Raw genomic sequence first — 18,136 nt, 5'->3', positions numbered from 1 at the left:
TTAATAGAGTTGAGGGTTTCACCATCTTGGTCAGGCTGGTCTTGAAATCCCGACCTCGTGATCCACCCACCTCTGCCTCCCAAAGTGCCTGGATTACAGACGTGAGCCACAGCACCCTCTTCAATATCTGATAGAACAAAGCTGGGTTCTTAATCTGCCTCTGTGTGGAGCCTGTTGTGATAGGTGGTTCTGATTGAAGGATTTGAACAAATATTTTGTTGATTTTTTTAGAGAATTGTGAGTATTTTTCTTTGATGCTATACCAAACCATGACAAGTTAGTTTCTCAAGGGTTAGGCATAGTGTAGAAGCTAAAACCAATTAGTGGCGTTTCCCTACACTGTTATGTGAAAGTCCATTCATCTGTCTTGTCCTCTGAATGGATATCTTGCCCATGCATGGCTTGTAACATCACATGTTGGTTATTTGTAAAGTATTGGTTTACTAAGGTAGACAGATTTTCCTGACATTAATACTTTTCATCATTATTTTTAAAAAATCATATTTGTTACAAAAAAATCATATTTGTTAATATCACCACTGATCTCATCAGAAAGTTCTTTAAATGTTGAGTTTTCAAGCCCACAGTGGCATATGCAAGTTTTCCAGAGTTCTAATTCTTGCTCAGAAAAATTATGATTATAAGAAAAGCTTATGGTCCCAAATAATGCCAAATTGCCTTGAAGTGACAGACTCATTTTGTTCATCTTGGAAAATGTCTGACAAATATCCAAGTCCAAATAACCATAGTTTGGCCCATCATTCACTCTTTTGAAGTAAAACTGAACGTTTCACAGGTGAAGGGCCATTCATCTCCCAGTGCACAGTGAGATTCCTTGAGGCCGGCTCCTCCTGGGGCATGCTGGAGAAATGCTTCATGTGTACTTCCCACTTCCTCACGCAGAGTAGTCAGAAGACTTGTGCTCAGGGGTGGAGATTTATACAAAATAATTATTTTTACTGCATCAAGGACATTCTTAAGTGAAACTGGCTTTTTTCCCCCTTCACAGCTCTGAAGCATATGGCAGTGAAAATGCAGCAGCCACTGGCATGCTTTGCTCCTGCAGTCTTCGTCCTTGCACTGGCGCTTAGCTCTTTTCCCCACCATTGTTTTTGCCCTGTCCGTGTGAATGTCAGTACAGTGAAAAAGGCAGAGGAAATTTTGGTACTAATTTAAAAATAGTTTTGACTCGTGGGCCTGCTGAAGGGGGTTAGGGTGAAAATCCTATTTTGCTAGCCATTAGTAGTTAACCACAGATTTCTTGAAACTTTCTCAACTTTTTTATATCTGTCTGGTGATACATATTTAACATAGGTACCAACCAGATTTTTTTCTAGTATTTGGAAAATAATGCTTTCCCTTCTAATTCTTCATTATAGCTTTAACACTGAAATTTATCAGAGAACTTAATTATCAATGATATGTTCAGGTTGGTGACTAGGCTTACAGCATGGCCTTAACCTTGCTGCGGCTCTAGGCTGTGCTGGACCATCTGAATGGGGTCCTCAGACCATACTCTGAGAACCACATCTCTGTTGGGTTGTCTTTTTCTTATTGACTTGTGGGATTTCTTTATATACACTCAGTAGTAGCTCTTTATTGGTTATATGTGTTGCAGATATTGCCTGTTTTTTTGGTCTATCTTTCACTGTGTGATGGTGTCGCTTTATGAACACAGATTCTTTTTTTTTTTTTTTTTTTTTTTTTACTTTGAGATGCTACCAGGGCAGCCACTCCCCACAGCCCCTGCTGGGGTCTGAATGTGCACAATGCACTTCACATCCGGGCGTGCAGCATAAATTGCAGCGTGTAAGGTGTAGCCAGCTTGATTTACTCCCAGATTAGTGCTTCTACGATCTACTGTATCTCCTTGTAGATTGATCTTAACCTGAAAATTTAAAAAAATATATTTTTTTAAATATCAAGGGGACTTCATTTTTCTTTTCTGTTTTCGAGACAGTAGCTCTCGCCCAGTATGGAGTGCGGTGGTGCAATCCCGATTCTCTGCAGCCTTCACCTCCCGTGTTCAAGCAGTCCTTCTGCCTCAGTCTCCTGAGTAGCTGAGACTACAGGTGCGCACCACCATACCTGGCTAATTTTTGTATTTATAGTATAGATGGGATTTTGCCATGTTGTTCAGGCTGATCTCAAACTCCTGGGCTTGATCAGTCTCCCTCTGTTGCCCTGGCTAGACCTCAGATGATCTGCCTGCCGCAGCCTCCCAAAGTGCCGGGATTACAGGAGTGAGCCACTGAACGCAGCCAAATATGATCATGAACCAGGGGTAGTGGGAAGCATGTTTAGATCGTGGGCAGGTCAGCAGTATGCCCATGGGCTTTGCCACCAGAGTCCTATGTCCTGGTGTGCCCCGGTACACTGTCTGCCACGGGCTTTGAGGAGAGAGATCTCGGGCCCAGAAGTAGCCCCCTGAAGGAGAAATTCAGACAGGGAAGAGAGATGGGATGGTTGAGACATTTTTGCATAGTCCTGCAAGGGGACAGGCCTAACTAAAAAAATCTTGCTCCATAATAGTCAGGACCAAGCCTGTGTTGAACTTAGCAATTTGGTTTCAGCTAATCATTCATCTGTCTCTTTAAAATACAGTTGTTAATTCGAATTTCATCTTTTTTTTTTTTTTTTTTTTTGAGATGGAGTCTCGCTTTGTTGCCCAGGCTGGAGTGCAGTGGCGCCATCTCGACTCACTACAAGCTCCGCCTCCCGGGTTCACGCCATTCTCCTGCCTCAGCCTCCCGAGTAGCTGGGAATACAGGCGCCACCACCACGCCCGGCTAATTGTTTGTATTTTTAGTAGAAATGGGGTTTCACCGTGTTAGGATGGTCTCGATCTCCTGACCTCGTGATCCACCCGTCTTGGCCTCCCAAAGTGCTGGGATTACAGGCATGAGCCACCGCATCTGACTGAATTTCACCGTTTTAAAAATATTTCACTTTAAACCACCTTGAGTTTTTATAGTTATATAAAAGCTAAAAGACATGTTATGTTGCATTTTAACATTTGCATATGTTTAAGTAACAAAAATAATTTTAGTCTGGTGGGAGATGTGGTAAGGGGATGGCACTTTGGGGTAATTATTTTTTCTTTAAAGGGCCCTGAACTCAAGCATCCTGTCATAAAGAAGACTACTCGGCAAGTAGTCTTACGTTTCTATTTTTCTGTTTTCAAGGCTGTTTTAGACTCCATTTTGATTATGGGCATTAGCAATTGTTGTCTTTATTCTCATATATCATATTATTAAAACGTAAATTGCATTTTACACTAAGGAACCAGATTCTCTAGTAGTTATTATTTTGCCCATAAATTAATCAAGGCATATAGTCCCAACTTGAACCAGCTGTTTAAGTTTGCTGGCCTACGGGTGTGGTGGCTCACACCTGTAATCCAGCACTTTGGGAGGCCGAGGTGGGCGGATCATGAGGTCAGGAGATCGAGACCATCCTGGCTAACACAGAGAAACCCCGTCTCTAACAAAAATATAAAAAATTAGCTGGGTGTGGTGGCGTGCACCTTGTAGTCCCAGCTACTTCAGGAGGCTGAGGCAGGAGAATCCCTCTAACTTGGGAGGCGGGGGTTTCAGTGAGCTGAGATGACGCCACAGCACTCCAGCCAGGCGACAGAGCGAGACTCCTTCTCAAAAAAAAAAAAAAAAGAGTTTGCTGGCCGGGTGCAGTGGCTCACACCTGTAATCCCAGCACTTTGGGAGGCCGAGGCAGGTGGATCACCTGAAGTCAGGAGATTGGGACCATCCTGGCCAACATGATGAAACCCCATCTCTACCAAAAATACAAAAATTAGCTGGGCGTGGTGGCGGGTACCTGTAATTCCAGCTACTCAGGAGGCTGAGGCAGGAGAATCACGTATGAGAGTTCCAGCTGATCTTCATACTTGCCAAGTGCTTGATATTGGCAGTCTTTACTTATAGCCATTCTAGTGGTTTGTAGTGTTATCCTTCATTATGATTTTAATCTGCGTTTTCTTAACGACTTGTTGAGCATCTTTTCATGTACCTATTTTCCATTTGTATCTCTTTGGTAAAGTGGCTGTTCAGATCTTCTGCTCATTTTTATTGAGTTGTCTTAATGAGCTGTGAGATATTTTTATATAATCTCAATGTAAGCCCTTTATTAGACAGTCTTCACAAACATTTTCTCTCAGTGTGTGACTGGCATTTTCATTATACAGCACTGTCCTCTGAAGAGCAAAAGTTTTATATTTTGATCAGATCCAATTTGTGTTTTTAAATGATTTTGTGCTTTTGTGTTCAGTGTAAGAAATCTTTGCTGCTCAAGGTTATAAAGATTTTTTTGCCCTGGCCAGGCGCGGTGGCTTATGCCTGTAATCCTAGCACTTTGGGAGGCAGATCACAAGACCAGTCTGACCAACATGGAGAAACCCCGTCTCTACTAAAACTACAAAAATTAGCTGAGGATGGTGGCACACACCTGTAATCCTAGCTACTTGGGAGGCTGAAGCAGGAGAATCACTTGAACCCAGGAGGTGGAAGTTGCAGTGAGCCGAGATTGCACCACTGCACTCCAGCCTGGGTGACAGAGCAAGACTCCATCTCAAAAAAAAAAAAAGGTTTTTTTGCTGTTTGTTTTTTTCGGTCTTAATAGTTTTAGCATACACATTTAGGTCTGTGAGCCAGCCACCTTGAATGAAGCTTTTATCTGTTGTAAGGGTTAAGAGTCATCTTTTTTTTGCATATTGATATCCAGTTGTTCAGAATGATTTATTGAAAAGACAATTTTATCTCATCGAATTACTTTGGGACCTTTGTCAAAACTCAGTTGGTCCTGTATGTATGGAATTATTATTGGATGCTATGTTCCACTTTACATATATACCTGTTCCTTTGCCAGTACCATACTATCCTGATTCTTGAAGCTATTTATAGTAAGTCATGAAATTACGTAGATGTCTGCCAACTTTCTTCTTTTTCAAAAGTGGTTTCGATATATTAGATCCTTTGCATTGCTATGTAAACTTTAGAGCCAACTTGTCAGGTTCTACAGAAGAGCCTGTTGGGATTTTAATTGGCAACTGTAGATCAATTTGGGGGAGAATTGACACCTTAACAATATTGAGTCTTCAAGTCTAAGAACATGGTAAAACTCTTCATTTATTTAAGTCATTTAAGTTTATTTTCAGCATTGTTTTGTAGTCTTCAATATATGTATGTAGTCTTTGCACATCAGTATATTAAAAATTTTCCGGACAGGCACGGTGGCTCATATCTGTAATCCAGCACTTTGGGAGTCCTACACAGGTGGATCGCTTGAGGCCAGGAGTTTAAAACCAGTCTGGGCAACATAGTGAGATCCTGGCTTTACAAAAAATAAATACATTTTCCCAAAGTATTTTATATTTTCTTGCTATTTTAAATGTACTCTAAAAAGTTTCAATATTTGTTTATTGCTAGTACATAGAAATTCAGTTGTTTTTTTTTTTTTTGTTTTTGTTTTTTGAGGGGGAGGGATATTGGCCATATATACTGTGAAAACTCATTTATTAGTTCTGTGGGCCTTTTGGTAGATTCCTTAGGATTTTCTTTCTTTCTTTTCTTTCTTCCTCTTTTTCTTTTTTTGACAGAGTTTTGCTCTTGTTGCCCAGGCTGGAGTGCAATGGCGCCATCTCGGCCCACCACAACCTCCACCTCCTGGGTTCAAGCGATTCTCCTGCCTCAGCCTCCCAAGTAGCTGGGATTACAGTCATGTGCCACCATGCTCAGCTATTTTTAGTAGAGACAGGGTTTCTCCATTTTGGTCAGGCTGGTCTCGAACTCCCAACCTCAGGTGATCCTCCCTCCTTGACCTCCCAGAGTGCTGGGATTATAGGTGTGAGCCACCATGCCTGGCCTTTTTTTTTTTTTTTTTTTTTTCTTTCTTTTGAAACAGAGTCTCGCTTTATAGCCCAGGCTGGAGTGTAGTGGCATGATCTCGGCTCACTGCAACCTCTGCCTCTTGGGTCCCAGTTCAAACAATTCTCTTGCCTCTCAGCCCCCTAAGTAGTGGGATTACAGGTGCACACCACTGTGCCCAGCTAATTTTTGTATTTTTAGTAGAGATGGAGTTTCACCATGTTGACAGGCTGGTCTTGAACTCCTGGCCTCGTGATCCACACGCGTTGGCCTCCCAAAGTGCTGGGATTACAGGCCTGAGCCACTGCGCCCGGCCTTCCTTAAAATTTTCTGTGTAGATGATCATGTCGTCTACACATAATGTGTTTCTTCCTTTGCAATCTGTGTATCTTCATTTTTTCTTGCCCAATTCCACTGACTAGGTCTTCCAATGTGAGATTGAATAGGAGTGGTGTGAGTAGGCATCCTTCTCTTCCTCATGATCTTAGGGGAAAGCATTTGTTCTTTTATTATGTAGTATAGATCAGATTGAGGAAATTTACTTACATTTTTAGTTTGCTAAGAATTATCATTATGAATAGATACTGACTTTTGTCATACTCTCTACATCTGTTGAGATGATAACAGAGTTTTCTTTTTTAGTTAATGAAATAAATTATGGTGATTTTCAAAATGTTGGAAAACCTCGCATTCCTGGGATAACCCACATTTGATGGTGATGTATTATCTTTTTGCTAGGTTGCTGGATTGGATTTACTAATGTTTTGTTAAGGATTATTGTGTCTATGTTCATGAAGGATGTTAGTCTGTAAATTTCTTGTCTCATGTCTGTGTGTGGTTTTGATGTTAAGCTAATACTTCGTTTATAAAATGAGCTAGGATGTATTTTCTTTGATTCTCCGGAAAGGAAAAGTTTGTGTAAAATTAGCATTATTTCTACCTTAAGTGTTTGGGAGGATTCACCAGTAAAGCTATCTTGGTCTGAAGTTGCTTTATTGGGAAGATTTTGAACTACAAGTTCAATTCATTTGATAGAGGTTATCTGTTTCTTTGTTAGTGAACTGTGCTAGTTTTTGTCTTTAAGGAAATTTGCCCATTTTATATTAAACGTTTTGACATAAAGTTGTTCAGAATATTTATTATCTTCTTAATTTTCATAGAATCTGTAGTGATTGCTTCCCTCTTCTTTTTATTCCTGATACCAGTTTTTTGAGTTTTCTCTTTTTTCCCCCTAAGACTGGCTAGATAATTTAACTGATCTTTTCAAAGAACCACGTTTTGTTTTAATTCCTTCTCCGTTTTCTTTTTTGTTAATTTTGCTCTTTATTAATTTCATTCCTCTACTTATTATTTATTTATTTATTTATTTATTTATTTATTTTTAAGAGCAGTCAGACGAAGCAGTGGGAGTCAAGAAGGAACAAAGAAATCTGTAGTGGTTGTGAACAGTTAGTTATCAACAGCACTGCATTTGTAACAGCCTGTTTTGGTTTCTTAAGGTGGAAGTTTACATCATTTTATCTGAGACCTTTCTTCTTTTCTAATGTGTTTAATTCTATACATTTCTTTTAAAATTTGCACCAATCACACAGGATCTGTAAATTTCTGTCTAAGCATTCCTTTAGCTGCATCCCACAAATTCTGATACGTAATGGTTTTCATTCTACTCAAAATATTTTATAATTGCCTTTATGATTTGTTCATTGGCCCATGTTTTGTTCAGAAGTATGTTTTTATTTTATTTTTTATTATTTTTTTGAGACAGAGCCCCTCTCTGTCACCGGGCTGGAGTGCAGTGGCGCAATGTCGGCTCGCTGCAACCTCTGCCTCCCGGGTTCAAGCAATTCTCCTGCTTCAGTCTCCCAAGTAGCTGGTACTACAGGCATGCACCACCATGCCCAGCTAATTTTTGTATTTTTTGTAGTGATGGGGTTTCACCATGTTGGCCAGGATGGTCTTGATCTCCTGACCTCGTGATCTGCCTGCCTCGGCCTCCCAAAGTGCTGGGATTACAGGTGCAAGCCACCGTGCTTGGCCTATTTTATTTTTTTAGACAGAGTCTCACTCTACGCCCAGGCTGGAGTGCAGTGGCACGATCTCAGTTCACTGCAACCTCTGCCTCCCGGGTTCAAGCGATTCTCCTGCCTCAGCCTTCTGAGTAGCTGGGATTACACGTGCACGCCACCATGCCCTGCTAATGTTTGTATTTTAGTAGAGATGGTGTTGCCCAGGCTGGTCTTGAACTCCTGAGCTTGGGCAGTCTGCCCGCTTCAGCCTCCCAAAGTGCTTGGGTTAAGGCGTGAGCCACCACGCCCAGCCGAAACTTCTAAATGTAACTATGGATTGGTATATTTCTTTCAATTTCTACTTTATGTATTTTGAGCTCTGTTGTTAAAGTATTTACCATTTAGCACTGTTATTTCTAATTGTTGAATTAATGCCACCGTCGTCATCATCAGCATCATCATCTCCCTCTTTGTTGTTACTGAACTCCTTGTTGTGAAGCAAATTTTGTCTTACACTGAGAGCCACCTAGCCTTTTTTGATTAGTGTGTACAAGGAATATGGCTTCCCAACCTTTCTTTTTAACCTCTTTATCATCTCTTGTAGCTTAGGAGCTCTTACTTTTTTAAAGACCAGTCTGACCTTCTCTGCTAATCATTGTAGTATTTACACTCTTTCCCTTTAATGTAATTATTGATCTGTTTGGGTTTAAACATACCATCTTGCATTTTTTCTCCTATTTTTCCCATCTGTTATTTGTTACTCTTTTAAATGAATTGAATTTTTTTTGAAACGGGGTCTCACTCTGTCATCCAGGCTGGAGTGCAGTGGCGCGTGATCTCTGCTCACTGCAAGCTCCATCTCCCAGGTTCATGCCATTCTCCCACCTCAGCCTCCCGAGTAGCTGGGACTATAGGCGCCCGCACCATGCCTGGCTAATTTTGTTTTTGTATTTTTAGTAGAAATGGAGTTTCATTGTGTTAGCCAGGATGATCTCGATCTCCTGACCTCATGATCTGCCCTCCTCAGCCTCCCAAAGTGCTGGGATTACAGGTGTGAGCCACCATGCCCGTCCAATGAATTGAATATTTTAAGTGGCTGGGCGTGGTGGCTCTCGCCTGTAACCCTAGCACTTAGGGAGGCTGAGGTGGGCGGATTACCCAAGCTCAGGAGTTTGAGACCAGCCTGAGCAACACGAAGAAACCCCATCTCTACTAAAATGCAAACATTAGCTGGGTGTGGTGGCATGTGCCTGTAATCCCAGCTACTCAGGAGGCTGAGGCAGGAGAATTGCTTGAACCCAGGAGGCGGAGGTTGCAGTGAGCTGAGATGCACCACTGGACTCGGGGTGACAGAGCGAGACTCCATCTCCAAAAAAATTTTTTTTTTAAATGAATATTTTTTTATCCATGTGTTGGTCAGAAGTATGTTTTTATTTTATTTTATTTTTATTATTATTATTATTATTATTATTTTGAGACAGAGTCTCACTCTGCGCCCAGGCTGGAGTGCAGTAGCGCCATCTCAGTTCACTGCAGCCTCTGCCTCCCGGGTTCAAGTGATTCTCCTGCCTCAACCTCCCACGTAGCTGGGATTACAGGCACCTACCACTGCATCTGGCAAATTTTTTTATTTTTAGTAGAGGCGGGGTTTCACTTCTTGGCCAGGCTAATCTCGATCTCCTGACCTAGTGATCCACCTGCCTCACCCTCCCAAAGTGCTGGCATGACAGGTGTGAGCCACCGCGTCCAGCTATGAATATTTTAAATTCTTTCATTTTGTCTCCTGTTGACCTTACTACCTGTATTTCTTTTTCTTAGTTTTATAATTTTTTAGCTATAGCTTCCACTTTTCAGCCTCTACTCTCAAAGAATAGTATACCACTTCTCATATAGTGTAAGTACCTCACAGTAGTACATTTGGAGCACCACCATTTCTGGTGCTAATGTTGTGTATTTTTCTTACATGTATTTATACGCCTCAGCATACATTGTGGTGGGTTTTTTTTTTTTTTTTTCGCTTGCTTTAAATAGCTAATTATCTTTTTTAAAAGACCTTATAAATAAGTTCTTGACCCACATCTTTATCATGTGTGGTGCTCTCCATTCCTTTGTGTAGATTCACTTTTCATTTGGTATTATTTTTTCTCTATCTCAAGAACTGCCTTTAACATTTCCTGTAGGCCAAGGAAGCTTCTGTTTGAAAGCTTTTATTTTGCCTTTGTTTTAAAAAGATATTTCTGTTTGGAATTTGAGGTTGTTGGTCATTTCTTTCCTGGCCTCCCCAGTTTGTGAGGAGAAACATGTTGTCATCCTTATCTTTGCTCCTGCATGTGTAGGGTGGTGACTCATTTTCCTCTGCTTCTGAGATTGGCGCTTTGTCACTGGTTTTCAGCAATTTGACAGTGACGGGCCTCTGTGCTTTGCTTTGTGTTTAGTGTGCTTTGGGTTAATTGAACTTGTAGTGAGTGTGGGCCTATGTGTGTGAGTTTATAGTTTCATCAAATTTAGAAATATTTCAAGTATTTCTTCACATAATCCTCTTTTTTTCTGGGATGTTAGACATCTTGAGTTTGTCCTACAAATGCTTTGTCAATTTTTTCGGTCTTTTCTGTGCTTCATTTTGGATTATTTAATTAATTAATTTATTTATTTCGAGACAGAGTCTTGCTCTTTTGCCCAGGCTGGAGTGCAATGGTACGATCTCGGCTCACTACAACCTCCGCCTCCTGGGTTCAAGTGATTCTCCTGCCTCAGCCTCCCAAGTAGCTGTGATTACAGGTGCCTGCCACCATGCCCAGCTATTTTTTTTTTTTTCCTGAGATGAAGTTTCGCTCTTGTTGCCCAGGCTGGAGTGCAATGGTGTGATCTCGGCTCACTGCAACCTCTGCCTCCCAGGTTCAAGTGATTCTCCTGCGTCAGCCTCCTGAGTAGCTGGGATTACAGGCATGCACCACCATGCCCAGCTAATTTTGTATTTTTAGTAGGGACAGAGTTTCTCCATCGAACTCCTGACCTCAGGTAGTCCGCCCACGGTCGTCCTCCCAAAGTGCTGGGATTACAGGTGTGAGCTACCGCGCCTGGCCAATTTTTGTATTTTTTAGTAGAGGTGGGGTTTCACCATGTTGGTCAGACTAGTCTCCAACTCCTGACCTCAGGTGATCCACCCACCTTGGCCTCCCAAAGTGCTGGGATTATAGGCGTGAGACACTGTGCCTGGCCTGGATTATTTTTATTGCCTGTGTTCAGGTTTATTGGTATTCTGATCTGCTTAATCTGCCAAGTCTGTTTAGTGTATTTTTTTCTTTTATATCTTATTTATCAGCTCTGGAAGTTTCATTTGATTTATTTATTGTCATCTTCAGTTTCTCTTCCCATCATGTTTATTTTTCCTTTGTTCCTTGAACATGTGGAGTTTCTTTATAATTGCCAATTTTAGATTCTTGATTGTTAGTTGTATCATCTCTGTTTTTTGGGAGATCTGTTTCTTTTTTATTTTTTCGAGATGGAGTCCTCGCTCTGTCACCCAGGCTGGAGTGCAGTGGTACGATTTCGGCTCACTGCAACCTCTGCCTCCTGGGTTCAAATGATTCTCCTGCTTCAGCCTTCTGAGTAGCTGGGATTACAGGCACGTGCTACCACGCCCAGCTAATTTTTGTATTTTTAGTAGAGATGGGGTTTCATCATGTTGGCCAGGCTGCTCTCAAACTCCTGACCTCAGGTGATCTGCCTGCCTCTGCCTCCCAAAGTGCTGGGATTACAGGTGTGAGCCACCACACCTGGCCTGGGGAATTTATCTCCCTCCCTCCCTCCTTCCCTCCCTCTCTTTCTCTCTCTCTCTCTTTCTTTCTTTTTTGAGATAGTGTCTCTCTCTGTCACCTAGGCTGGAGTGCAGTGGCACGATCTAGCAATGGCACGATCTAGTCTCACTGCAACCCCCCTTCCTCAGTTCAAACAATTCTCCTGCCTTAGCCTCTTGAATGGCTGGGATTGCAGGCTTGTGCCTCCATGCCTGGCTACATTTTGTATTTTTAGTAGAGACGGGATTTTGCCATCTTGGTCAGGCTGGTCTCGAACTCCTGACCTCAAGTGATCCACTCGCCTCATCCTCTGAAAGTGCTGGATTTACAAGCGTGAGCCACCACACCTGGCCTGGGGGACCTGTTTCTACAGATTGGCTTTTCCTCCTTCTTAAGAGTCATTGTCCTGCTTTTGATTTTGTTACTGGATGGTGGACATTGTGAATTTTACATTGTCAATAGCTGGATTTTGTTATTTTTCTTTTAAATTGTGTTAGACTTGGGTGAAACATGACTGAGGTTAAATCTGTATATTGTGAGTGCTATAATGGGACACATTTAAGGATTTAATATGTAGTCATCACGTACCCTATTTTAAGACTTACCTTCATCTCGTCTCCAGGAAATGTTACTTTCAAGTTCTTGATTGTTGTTCTGAGTGTACTGCGTTCCAGCCATCATCATAGGTGCTGATGTACCATAGTGAGCGAGTAGATAGGTTGTGGCTCTCATGAACTGATTTTCCAGTGTTGAAGACAGCTAAAAAAACAAGAATGCGAGTAGAACACCAGGATTTCAGATAGCAGTTTAATAGGGATTAACTGGGATGTTTAGGTTGATGGGGAAGCCAGAGCTCAGGAGATGGGCACTGCACCCATAATCAGAACAAGCACGTGTTTAACATAAAGATAATTAACAAGTGGTGGGGTGCAGTGGCTCACGCCTGTAATCAGCACCTTGGGAGGCTGAGGCAGGCGGATCGCCTGAGGTCAGGAGTTGGGAGACCAGCCTGGCCAACGTGGTGAAACCCCTGTCTCTACTAAAAATACAGAAATTAGCCAGGTGTGGTGGTGGGCTCCCGTAATCCCAGCTACTTGGGGCTGAGACAGGAGAATCGTTTGAACCCAGGAGGCGGAGGCTGCAGTGAGCTGAGATCACAGCATTGCACTCCAGCCTGGGCAAGAAGAGTGCAACTCAAAGTAATTAACAAGTAGCAAGAGGTCAGCCACCCAGATCTGTGAAGTGAACCCTAAAGAGTATGGCCAGGGCAGATCTAGGGGGCAGCCACTAACGGGAGCTTAGGGAGGGGACTCGAGAAAGGAACAAACTTGGAAGAGGCCCTGACATGGAGGGGGTATTGTTATGCCCCACTGGGTAGCAGAGAGGCTCCCTGAGGTCCTGCAGGCTGGGACTGAGTGCTGGAGAGTGCTTGCCTCTCAGTCCCCTGCACACCACTGACGAGGAGCTGCTTCGGGGTAAGAGCAAGATGAGAAAAGCACAGGAACCTGGAGGGAGACCCCTTCTTCAGTGTCCCTGTAGCACCTTCCACCCACACGACCACAGATTGTACCTACCTGCTGGCAGAGGAGAAATGTTGATAGGGTGCAGCTCCTTTGTTGTAAGTGTGGTGAAAAAGGGTAGATTTGGAGTTGAGAGGCAAAAAAATCAGTTGACTCAACCAGCCTCCCTGAGTAGGTGATCTTTTTGCTGAGGCCTACCTAATGGGACAGCACTCTACAGTCTACCAGAAGCCATTCAGAGGCTCATGGGCTAAGGGTACGAGGCAAAGGGAGCAAGGGCAGTGACTTAAAAGCAGAACTTTGACCTGAGCAGCCTTGAAAGCTGTGGTAAGAAATACAGTGTTTGCTCCTAAGTGATAACAGAGGAGCAGTTCCAGTGCTCCTCTGTGTTAACAGAGGAGTGATACAGTGTTTGCTTCTAAAGAGAACAGAGGTTTTATGTTGGGAGCTCTGTGATGTCACTCTGCTGCTGCCTGGAGAATGCATGATTAGCAGGTACCTGTGGAAATAGGTGTGCCACTAGAGAGAGGCAGTGCAGCTGTGCAGGCAAGAGGTAGGTGATGATGGCTTAGACTGGGTTAGAAGCAGCGGAGGAAGAATGGGTGGATTGTGGAGGTATTTAGGATTGAGGTGGAGTGGACAACTTTGCTATTAGATGGCTGTGGGATGGAGGAAACTGTGAACCTTGCTTGTTGAAGGGAACGGACCTGCTTAGGAAACAGCCTCCTCTACCACTGCCCTCTTCTTGTCCTACCATGCCTCATCAATCAGAACCCCATGGCCTTCCAGCCACTTTTGGTATGGGAGTAGCCTCATTTTCAGGTACTCAGGTCCAGTCTACATAAAAACCTAAATATGGCTGAGTGTGTTGGCTCGTGCCTGTAATCATAGCACTTTTGGAAACGAAGGCAGGTGGATCACTTGAGCTCAGGAGTTTGAGACTAACCTGATCAACATAGTGAAACCCTGTGTCTACCAAAAATACAAAAAGTTAGCCAGGCGTGGTGGCGCACGCCTGTGGTCCCAGGTACTTAGGAGGCTGAGGTGAGACGATTGCTTGAGCGTGGGAGGTGGAGGTTGCAGTGAGCCGAGATTGCACCACTGCACTCCAGCCTGGGTGATAGAGCGAGACCCTGTCTCAAAAAAGAACCAAAAAAGCAAAAACAAAAAAAACTGTATGTCTCATGTAATTAATCCAAAGCCTCTTCCCCTCAAGTTAAGCGGTGGCAGGAGTCCCCACGGGTGGAGGGCGGTGGTGTATGTCCTGCCTCCTTATGCCTGCCCTGTTCCTCCAGGATGGAGAAGGGGCTCTGGAGTGGAGACTTGGGGGTCTTTGTTCTCTTCTGGGTTGTCTCGGGTTCTTTTTGGCCCACTAGCACTAGGTCTGTGGTCCTAATGGGTGGCCCAGTGGTTGCTGGCTCTTTCTTGCGGGAGGCTGCTATAGTGTGCTCAGGCTGCTACAACAAAATACCACGGGCTGGGCTGCTTATAAACAGCGGACATTTATATCTTACAGTCTGGAAGGCTGGAAGGTCTAAGATCAAGGTGCTGGCGATTGGTGCCTGGGGAGGGCTGAGCTTTGGTTCATAGCTGGTGCCCTCTCGCTGTCCTCATGCGGTGGAAGGATGTGGCAGCTCTCTGGGGCCTCCTTTATAAAAGGACGTTAATCCCATTCACGAAGACGCCATCCTCATGACCTAATCACTTCCTAAAGGCCCCACTTCCTGATACATTCCCTTAGGGGTTAAAATTTCAACTTATGAACAAGGGCAGGCGGGAGCACAAACATTCAGAACAGAGCAAAACCTCAGACCTTTGGGCACTTTTGAGACCTCGGTAGGGACTTCATGCTGGACTGTCTGGTTGAGACTCTGTGTGGCACAACCAGCCTGCCCCCCTCCCCCTACCACTGCCATCCCACACTCTGCCCCTCCTCCCTCGTGGTGTAATTCTGGGGTCAGCTTCCCAGCAGGACCTGTTTGGGGTGGGATTCTTTCAGGATGACACAAGCTCTTGCCCTTCTGTGTGCTAGTGGCAGCTGAGCTAGGTCCCCTGCTGTCTTAATCCTCTGCCCACCTAGCAATGCTCAGGCTTTTCGCTGCAGGGTCTTTTCTGCGAGGCCTGCCCCAGTGTCTTTGTGTCGCAGCTCCACAGCACCCACCACAGGCCCTTGGGAGTTTCCTTGTGCTTGGCTCAGCAGTAGACTGGGGTGGTGCAGGCCTCTGAACAGACCTGGCCAAGTCCAGCCCAGGGTGAGCCCCAGGCTCCTTGCCATAGGCCACCACCTGTCTCTCTGAGGGCTTGTCTCAGTGGCTTCATTCTTGATTGGGGGAGGGGTTGGTAAGGAGAGCACACTTTTCCTTGTGGGAACCAGAGTGGGAATAGTGCAATACTCGTGACTTAGGTGAATTCCTTTCTGGAAGTCTCTCTTGTGACTGTGATTCTCTTCCTCAGGCTGTGGGGATCAGGGGAACGCAATGATTATGGAGCTGGCAGCCCCTGTCGTGAGCCTGGGGAAGCCTTTCTAGCACCCTGCATCACCCTGTGGGCACCCTCAGCTCTGAGACCTGAGCCCCTTTTCCCAAGGAGCAGAGTCCTTCTCAGGACCTGTTCTAGAAGGAGCCCCGGTGCCGGATGGGTGGGTGACTAAGCGGGAGGAGGAACCTAAGGTTATGTTGTGTTTCTCTAGTTGTTGGTGAAATCCTTTTGGTGCTTACTGTTGGGCATGGGACATAGGAAAGTCTTTGCCCAGTGTTCTCTCTCTCTCTCTTTTTTTTTTTTTTTTTTTTTGAAACAAAGTCTCTCTCTGTTTTTCAGGCTGGACTGCAGTGGCGCGATCTTGGCTCACTGCTACCTCTGCCTCCCAGGTTCAAGCGATTCTCCTGCGTCAGCCTCCCGAGCAGTTGAGATTACAGGCGTGCACCACCATGCCTGGCTAGTTTTTGTATTTTTAGAAGAGATGGGTTTCACCATGTGGGTCAGGCTGGTCTTGAACTCCTGACCTCAGGTGATCTGCCTGCCTCGGCCTCCCAAAGTGCTGGGATTACAGGCGTGAGCCATCGTGCCTGGCCAAGTGTTCTCTGAAGCCTCCTTGTTCCTCAGTCAGAGCAGGCAGTGCAGGCTGTGGGATTCCCCAGGACGGAGAGGCCTCTGCCCCGGCTGCTTGATGCTAGGCTCAGAGAGGTCACTAGGTTTCTACCAAGTGCTGTCTCAGGCAACCGTGGGCATATGTCACTTTCCAGAGGTGCCCACTGAGGTGATCATCATGTGTGCTGATTAGGACACTGGGAGTAAAACTGTTTCTTTTTAAATTTAATATCAATTAATTTTTATACTTTAAAAAATTTTTAAATAGAGACGAGGTCTTGCTATGTTACCCAGGCTGGTCTCAAACGTCTGGGCTCTTCAAGTGGTCCTCCCATCTCGGCTTCCCAAAGTGGTGGGATTACAGGTGTGAACCACCATGCCCAGCCGAATTGTTTCCTTTTTGTGTGCATGTGTCTGTGTGACAATGTCTCTGTCACCCAGGCAGAAGTGCAGTGGGGCATGATCACGGCTCACTATAGCCTCAACTTCCCAGGCTCAAATGATCCTCACACCTCAGCCTCCTGGGTAGCTGGGACTACAGGCAGGCTCCGACACGCCCAGCCTAGTTTTTGTATTTCTTGTAGCAGTGGTGTTTCACCATGTTGCCCAGTGATCCACCCACCTCAGACTCCCAAAGTGCTGAGATTACAAATGTGAGCAACTGCATCCAGCCAAGATAGTTTCGTTTCAATGTCTACGTTTTACAGTTTTTAAAAGGCATTTTCCTGAGCAGTTAATAAAAAATTGATGCCTTGAACATTTTAACATAACTGGTCTATTCTGTTCTCTTTTTAAAGCAGAGCCAAGATTTTCTTCTTCACTCCTCGCTTGGTGGCTCCCAGCCGGAGGCCAGCAGTGGTGGGAGGCTCGCTCTGGGTGCACAGACGCTGCCTTCGGACACCGCATGCTCGTGCGAGGCCTGCAGTGAGCGCAGGTATGTGACATGTGTGCCACGTTGCTCACACCTGTCCACAGTGACATGCAGACCTGCATATTGGAGCTGGACCGAGAAACTGGGCTAATGTGACAGACAGCAACAAGAGTAAGGCAGTTGCTTCGCTATTGTGGGAAAGAACCAGATGAGTAAGAAAAACTCCCGCTCTTGAAGAACTGGCACTAGGAAGCATCCTTACAACAAGAGGAGGAGTCCTTAGATAATCAGAATCTAAGAGCAGCCTCAGTGAATGAGAGGAGTGACGGGGGAGGGCCTGACTGGCTGCCGCTGAGTGGCTGAGGGGAGAGCCCAGGAGCTCATCTTTTTTTTTTGAGACGGGGTCTGGCTCTGTCCTCCAGGCTGGAGGGCAGTGGCGTGATCTCGGCTCACCACAACCTCCGCCTTCCAGGCTCAAGTGACTTCTTCCACTTCAGTCCCGGTATCTGGGACTACAGGTGCACACCACCATGTGGAGCTAATTTTTGTATACTTTGTAGAGATGGGGCTTTGCCATGTTGCCCAGGCTGGTCTCAAACTCCTGGACTCAAGCAATTAGTCCGTCTTCACCTCCCAAAGTGCTGGGATTACAGGCATGAGCCACCATGCCCAGCCCGGGAGCAGATCTAAAAATGCTCTGTGCTCTGGCTCAGGAAGGGAATGCATGTAGCCAAGTGGGGGCCAAAGGGTGGGGGCAAGGCTGCCCATTAGGTACCTTGGAGTTGAAGGCCAGATCAGCAGTGGGGATGTGGGTACCCTTATTATGGACAGTAGCCACAGATGCTCCTGTCATCTGTGCAGTGGCTAAGCTCTTACGCAGACTGCACCCTGGGAGCTGTGCTGGGGATGCCATCACCCTGATTGCCGGCTCCTGGGAGCTGGGCAAGGTACAAGAGTCTGGGAGGTCCTCTGAGGA

The 18,136-nt window shown here is 44.9% G+C and overlaps 1 protein-coding gene and 1 long non-coding RNA gene across 5 annotated transcripts in view; one reads left to right on the top strand and one right to left on the bottom strand.

Annotated features, from left to right (window-relative positions):
• FAM193A (family with sequence similarity 193 member A) overlaps positions 1–18,136 on the top strand; it is a 198,646-nt gene that overhangs the window by 71,304 nt on the left and 109,206 nt on the right. For 2 of the 4 annotated variants that reach the window (XM_073012569.1, XM_073012567.1), the window contains exon 3: positions 17,090–17,223. In XM_073012569.1, the coding sequence (XP_072868670.1) occupies positions 17,090–17,223 (134 nt within the window). Of the gene's footprint in view, positions 1–17,086; positions 17,224–18,136 lie in introns of all 4 variants that reach the window. The other 2 variants (XM_073012566.1, XM_073012568.1) reach the window with 1 other exon arrangement.
• LOC103246459 (uncharacterized) lies at positions 1,680–13,763 on the bottom strand. The gene is made up of 3 exons (XR_502430.3): positions 13,257–13,763; positions 12,288–12,441; positions 1,680–1,888 (listed from the first exon to the last, which is right to left on the bottom strand). It is a non-coding gene; the product is annotated as an uncharacterized lncRNA (long non-coding RNA).

The sequence above is a fragment of the Chlorocebus sabaeus genome, chromosome 27 (genome assembly GCF_047675955.1).
Source record: "Chlorocebus sabaeus isolate Y175 chromosome 27, mChlSab1.0.hap1, whole genome shotgun sequence".
NCBI lineage: Eukaryota > Metazoa > Chordata > Mammalia > Primates > Cercopithecidae > Chlorocebus > Chlorocebus sabaeus.
This window is presented reverse-complemented; position numbering and strand designations above follow the sequence as displayed.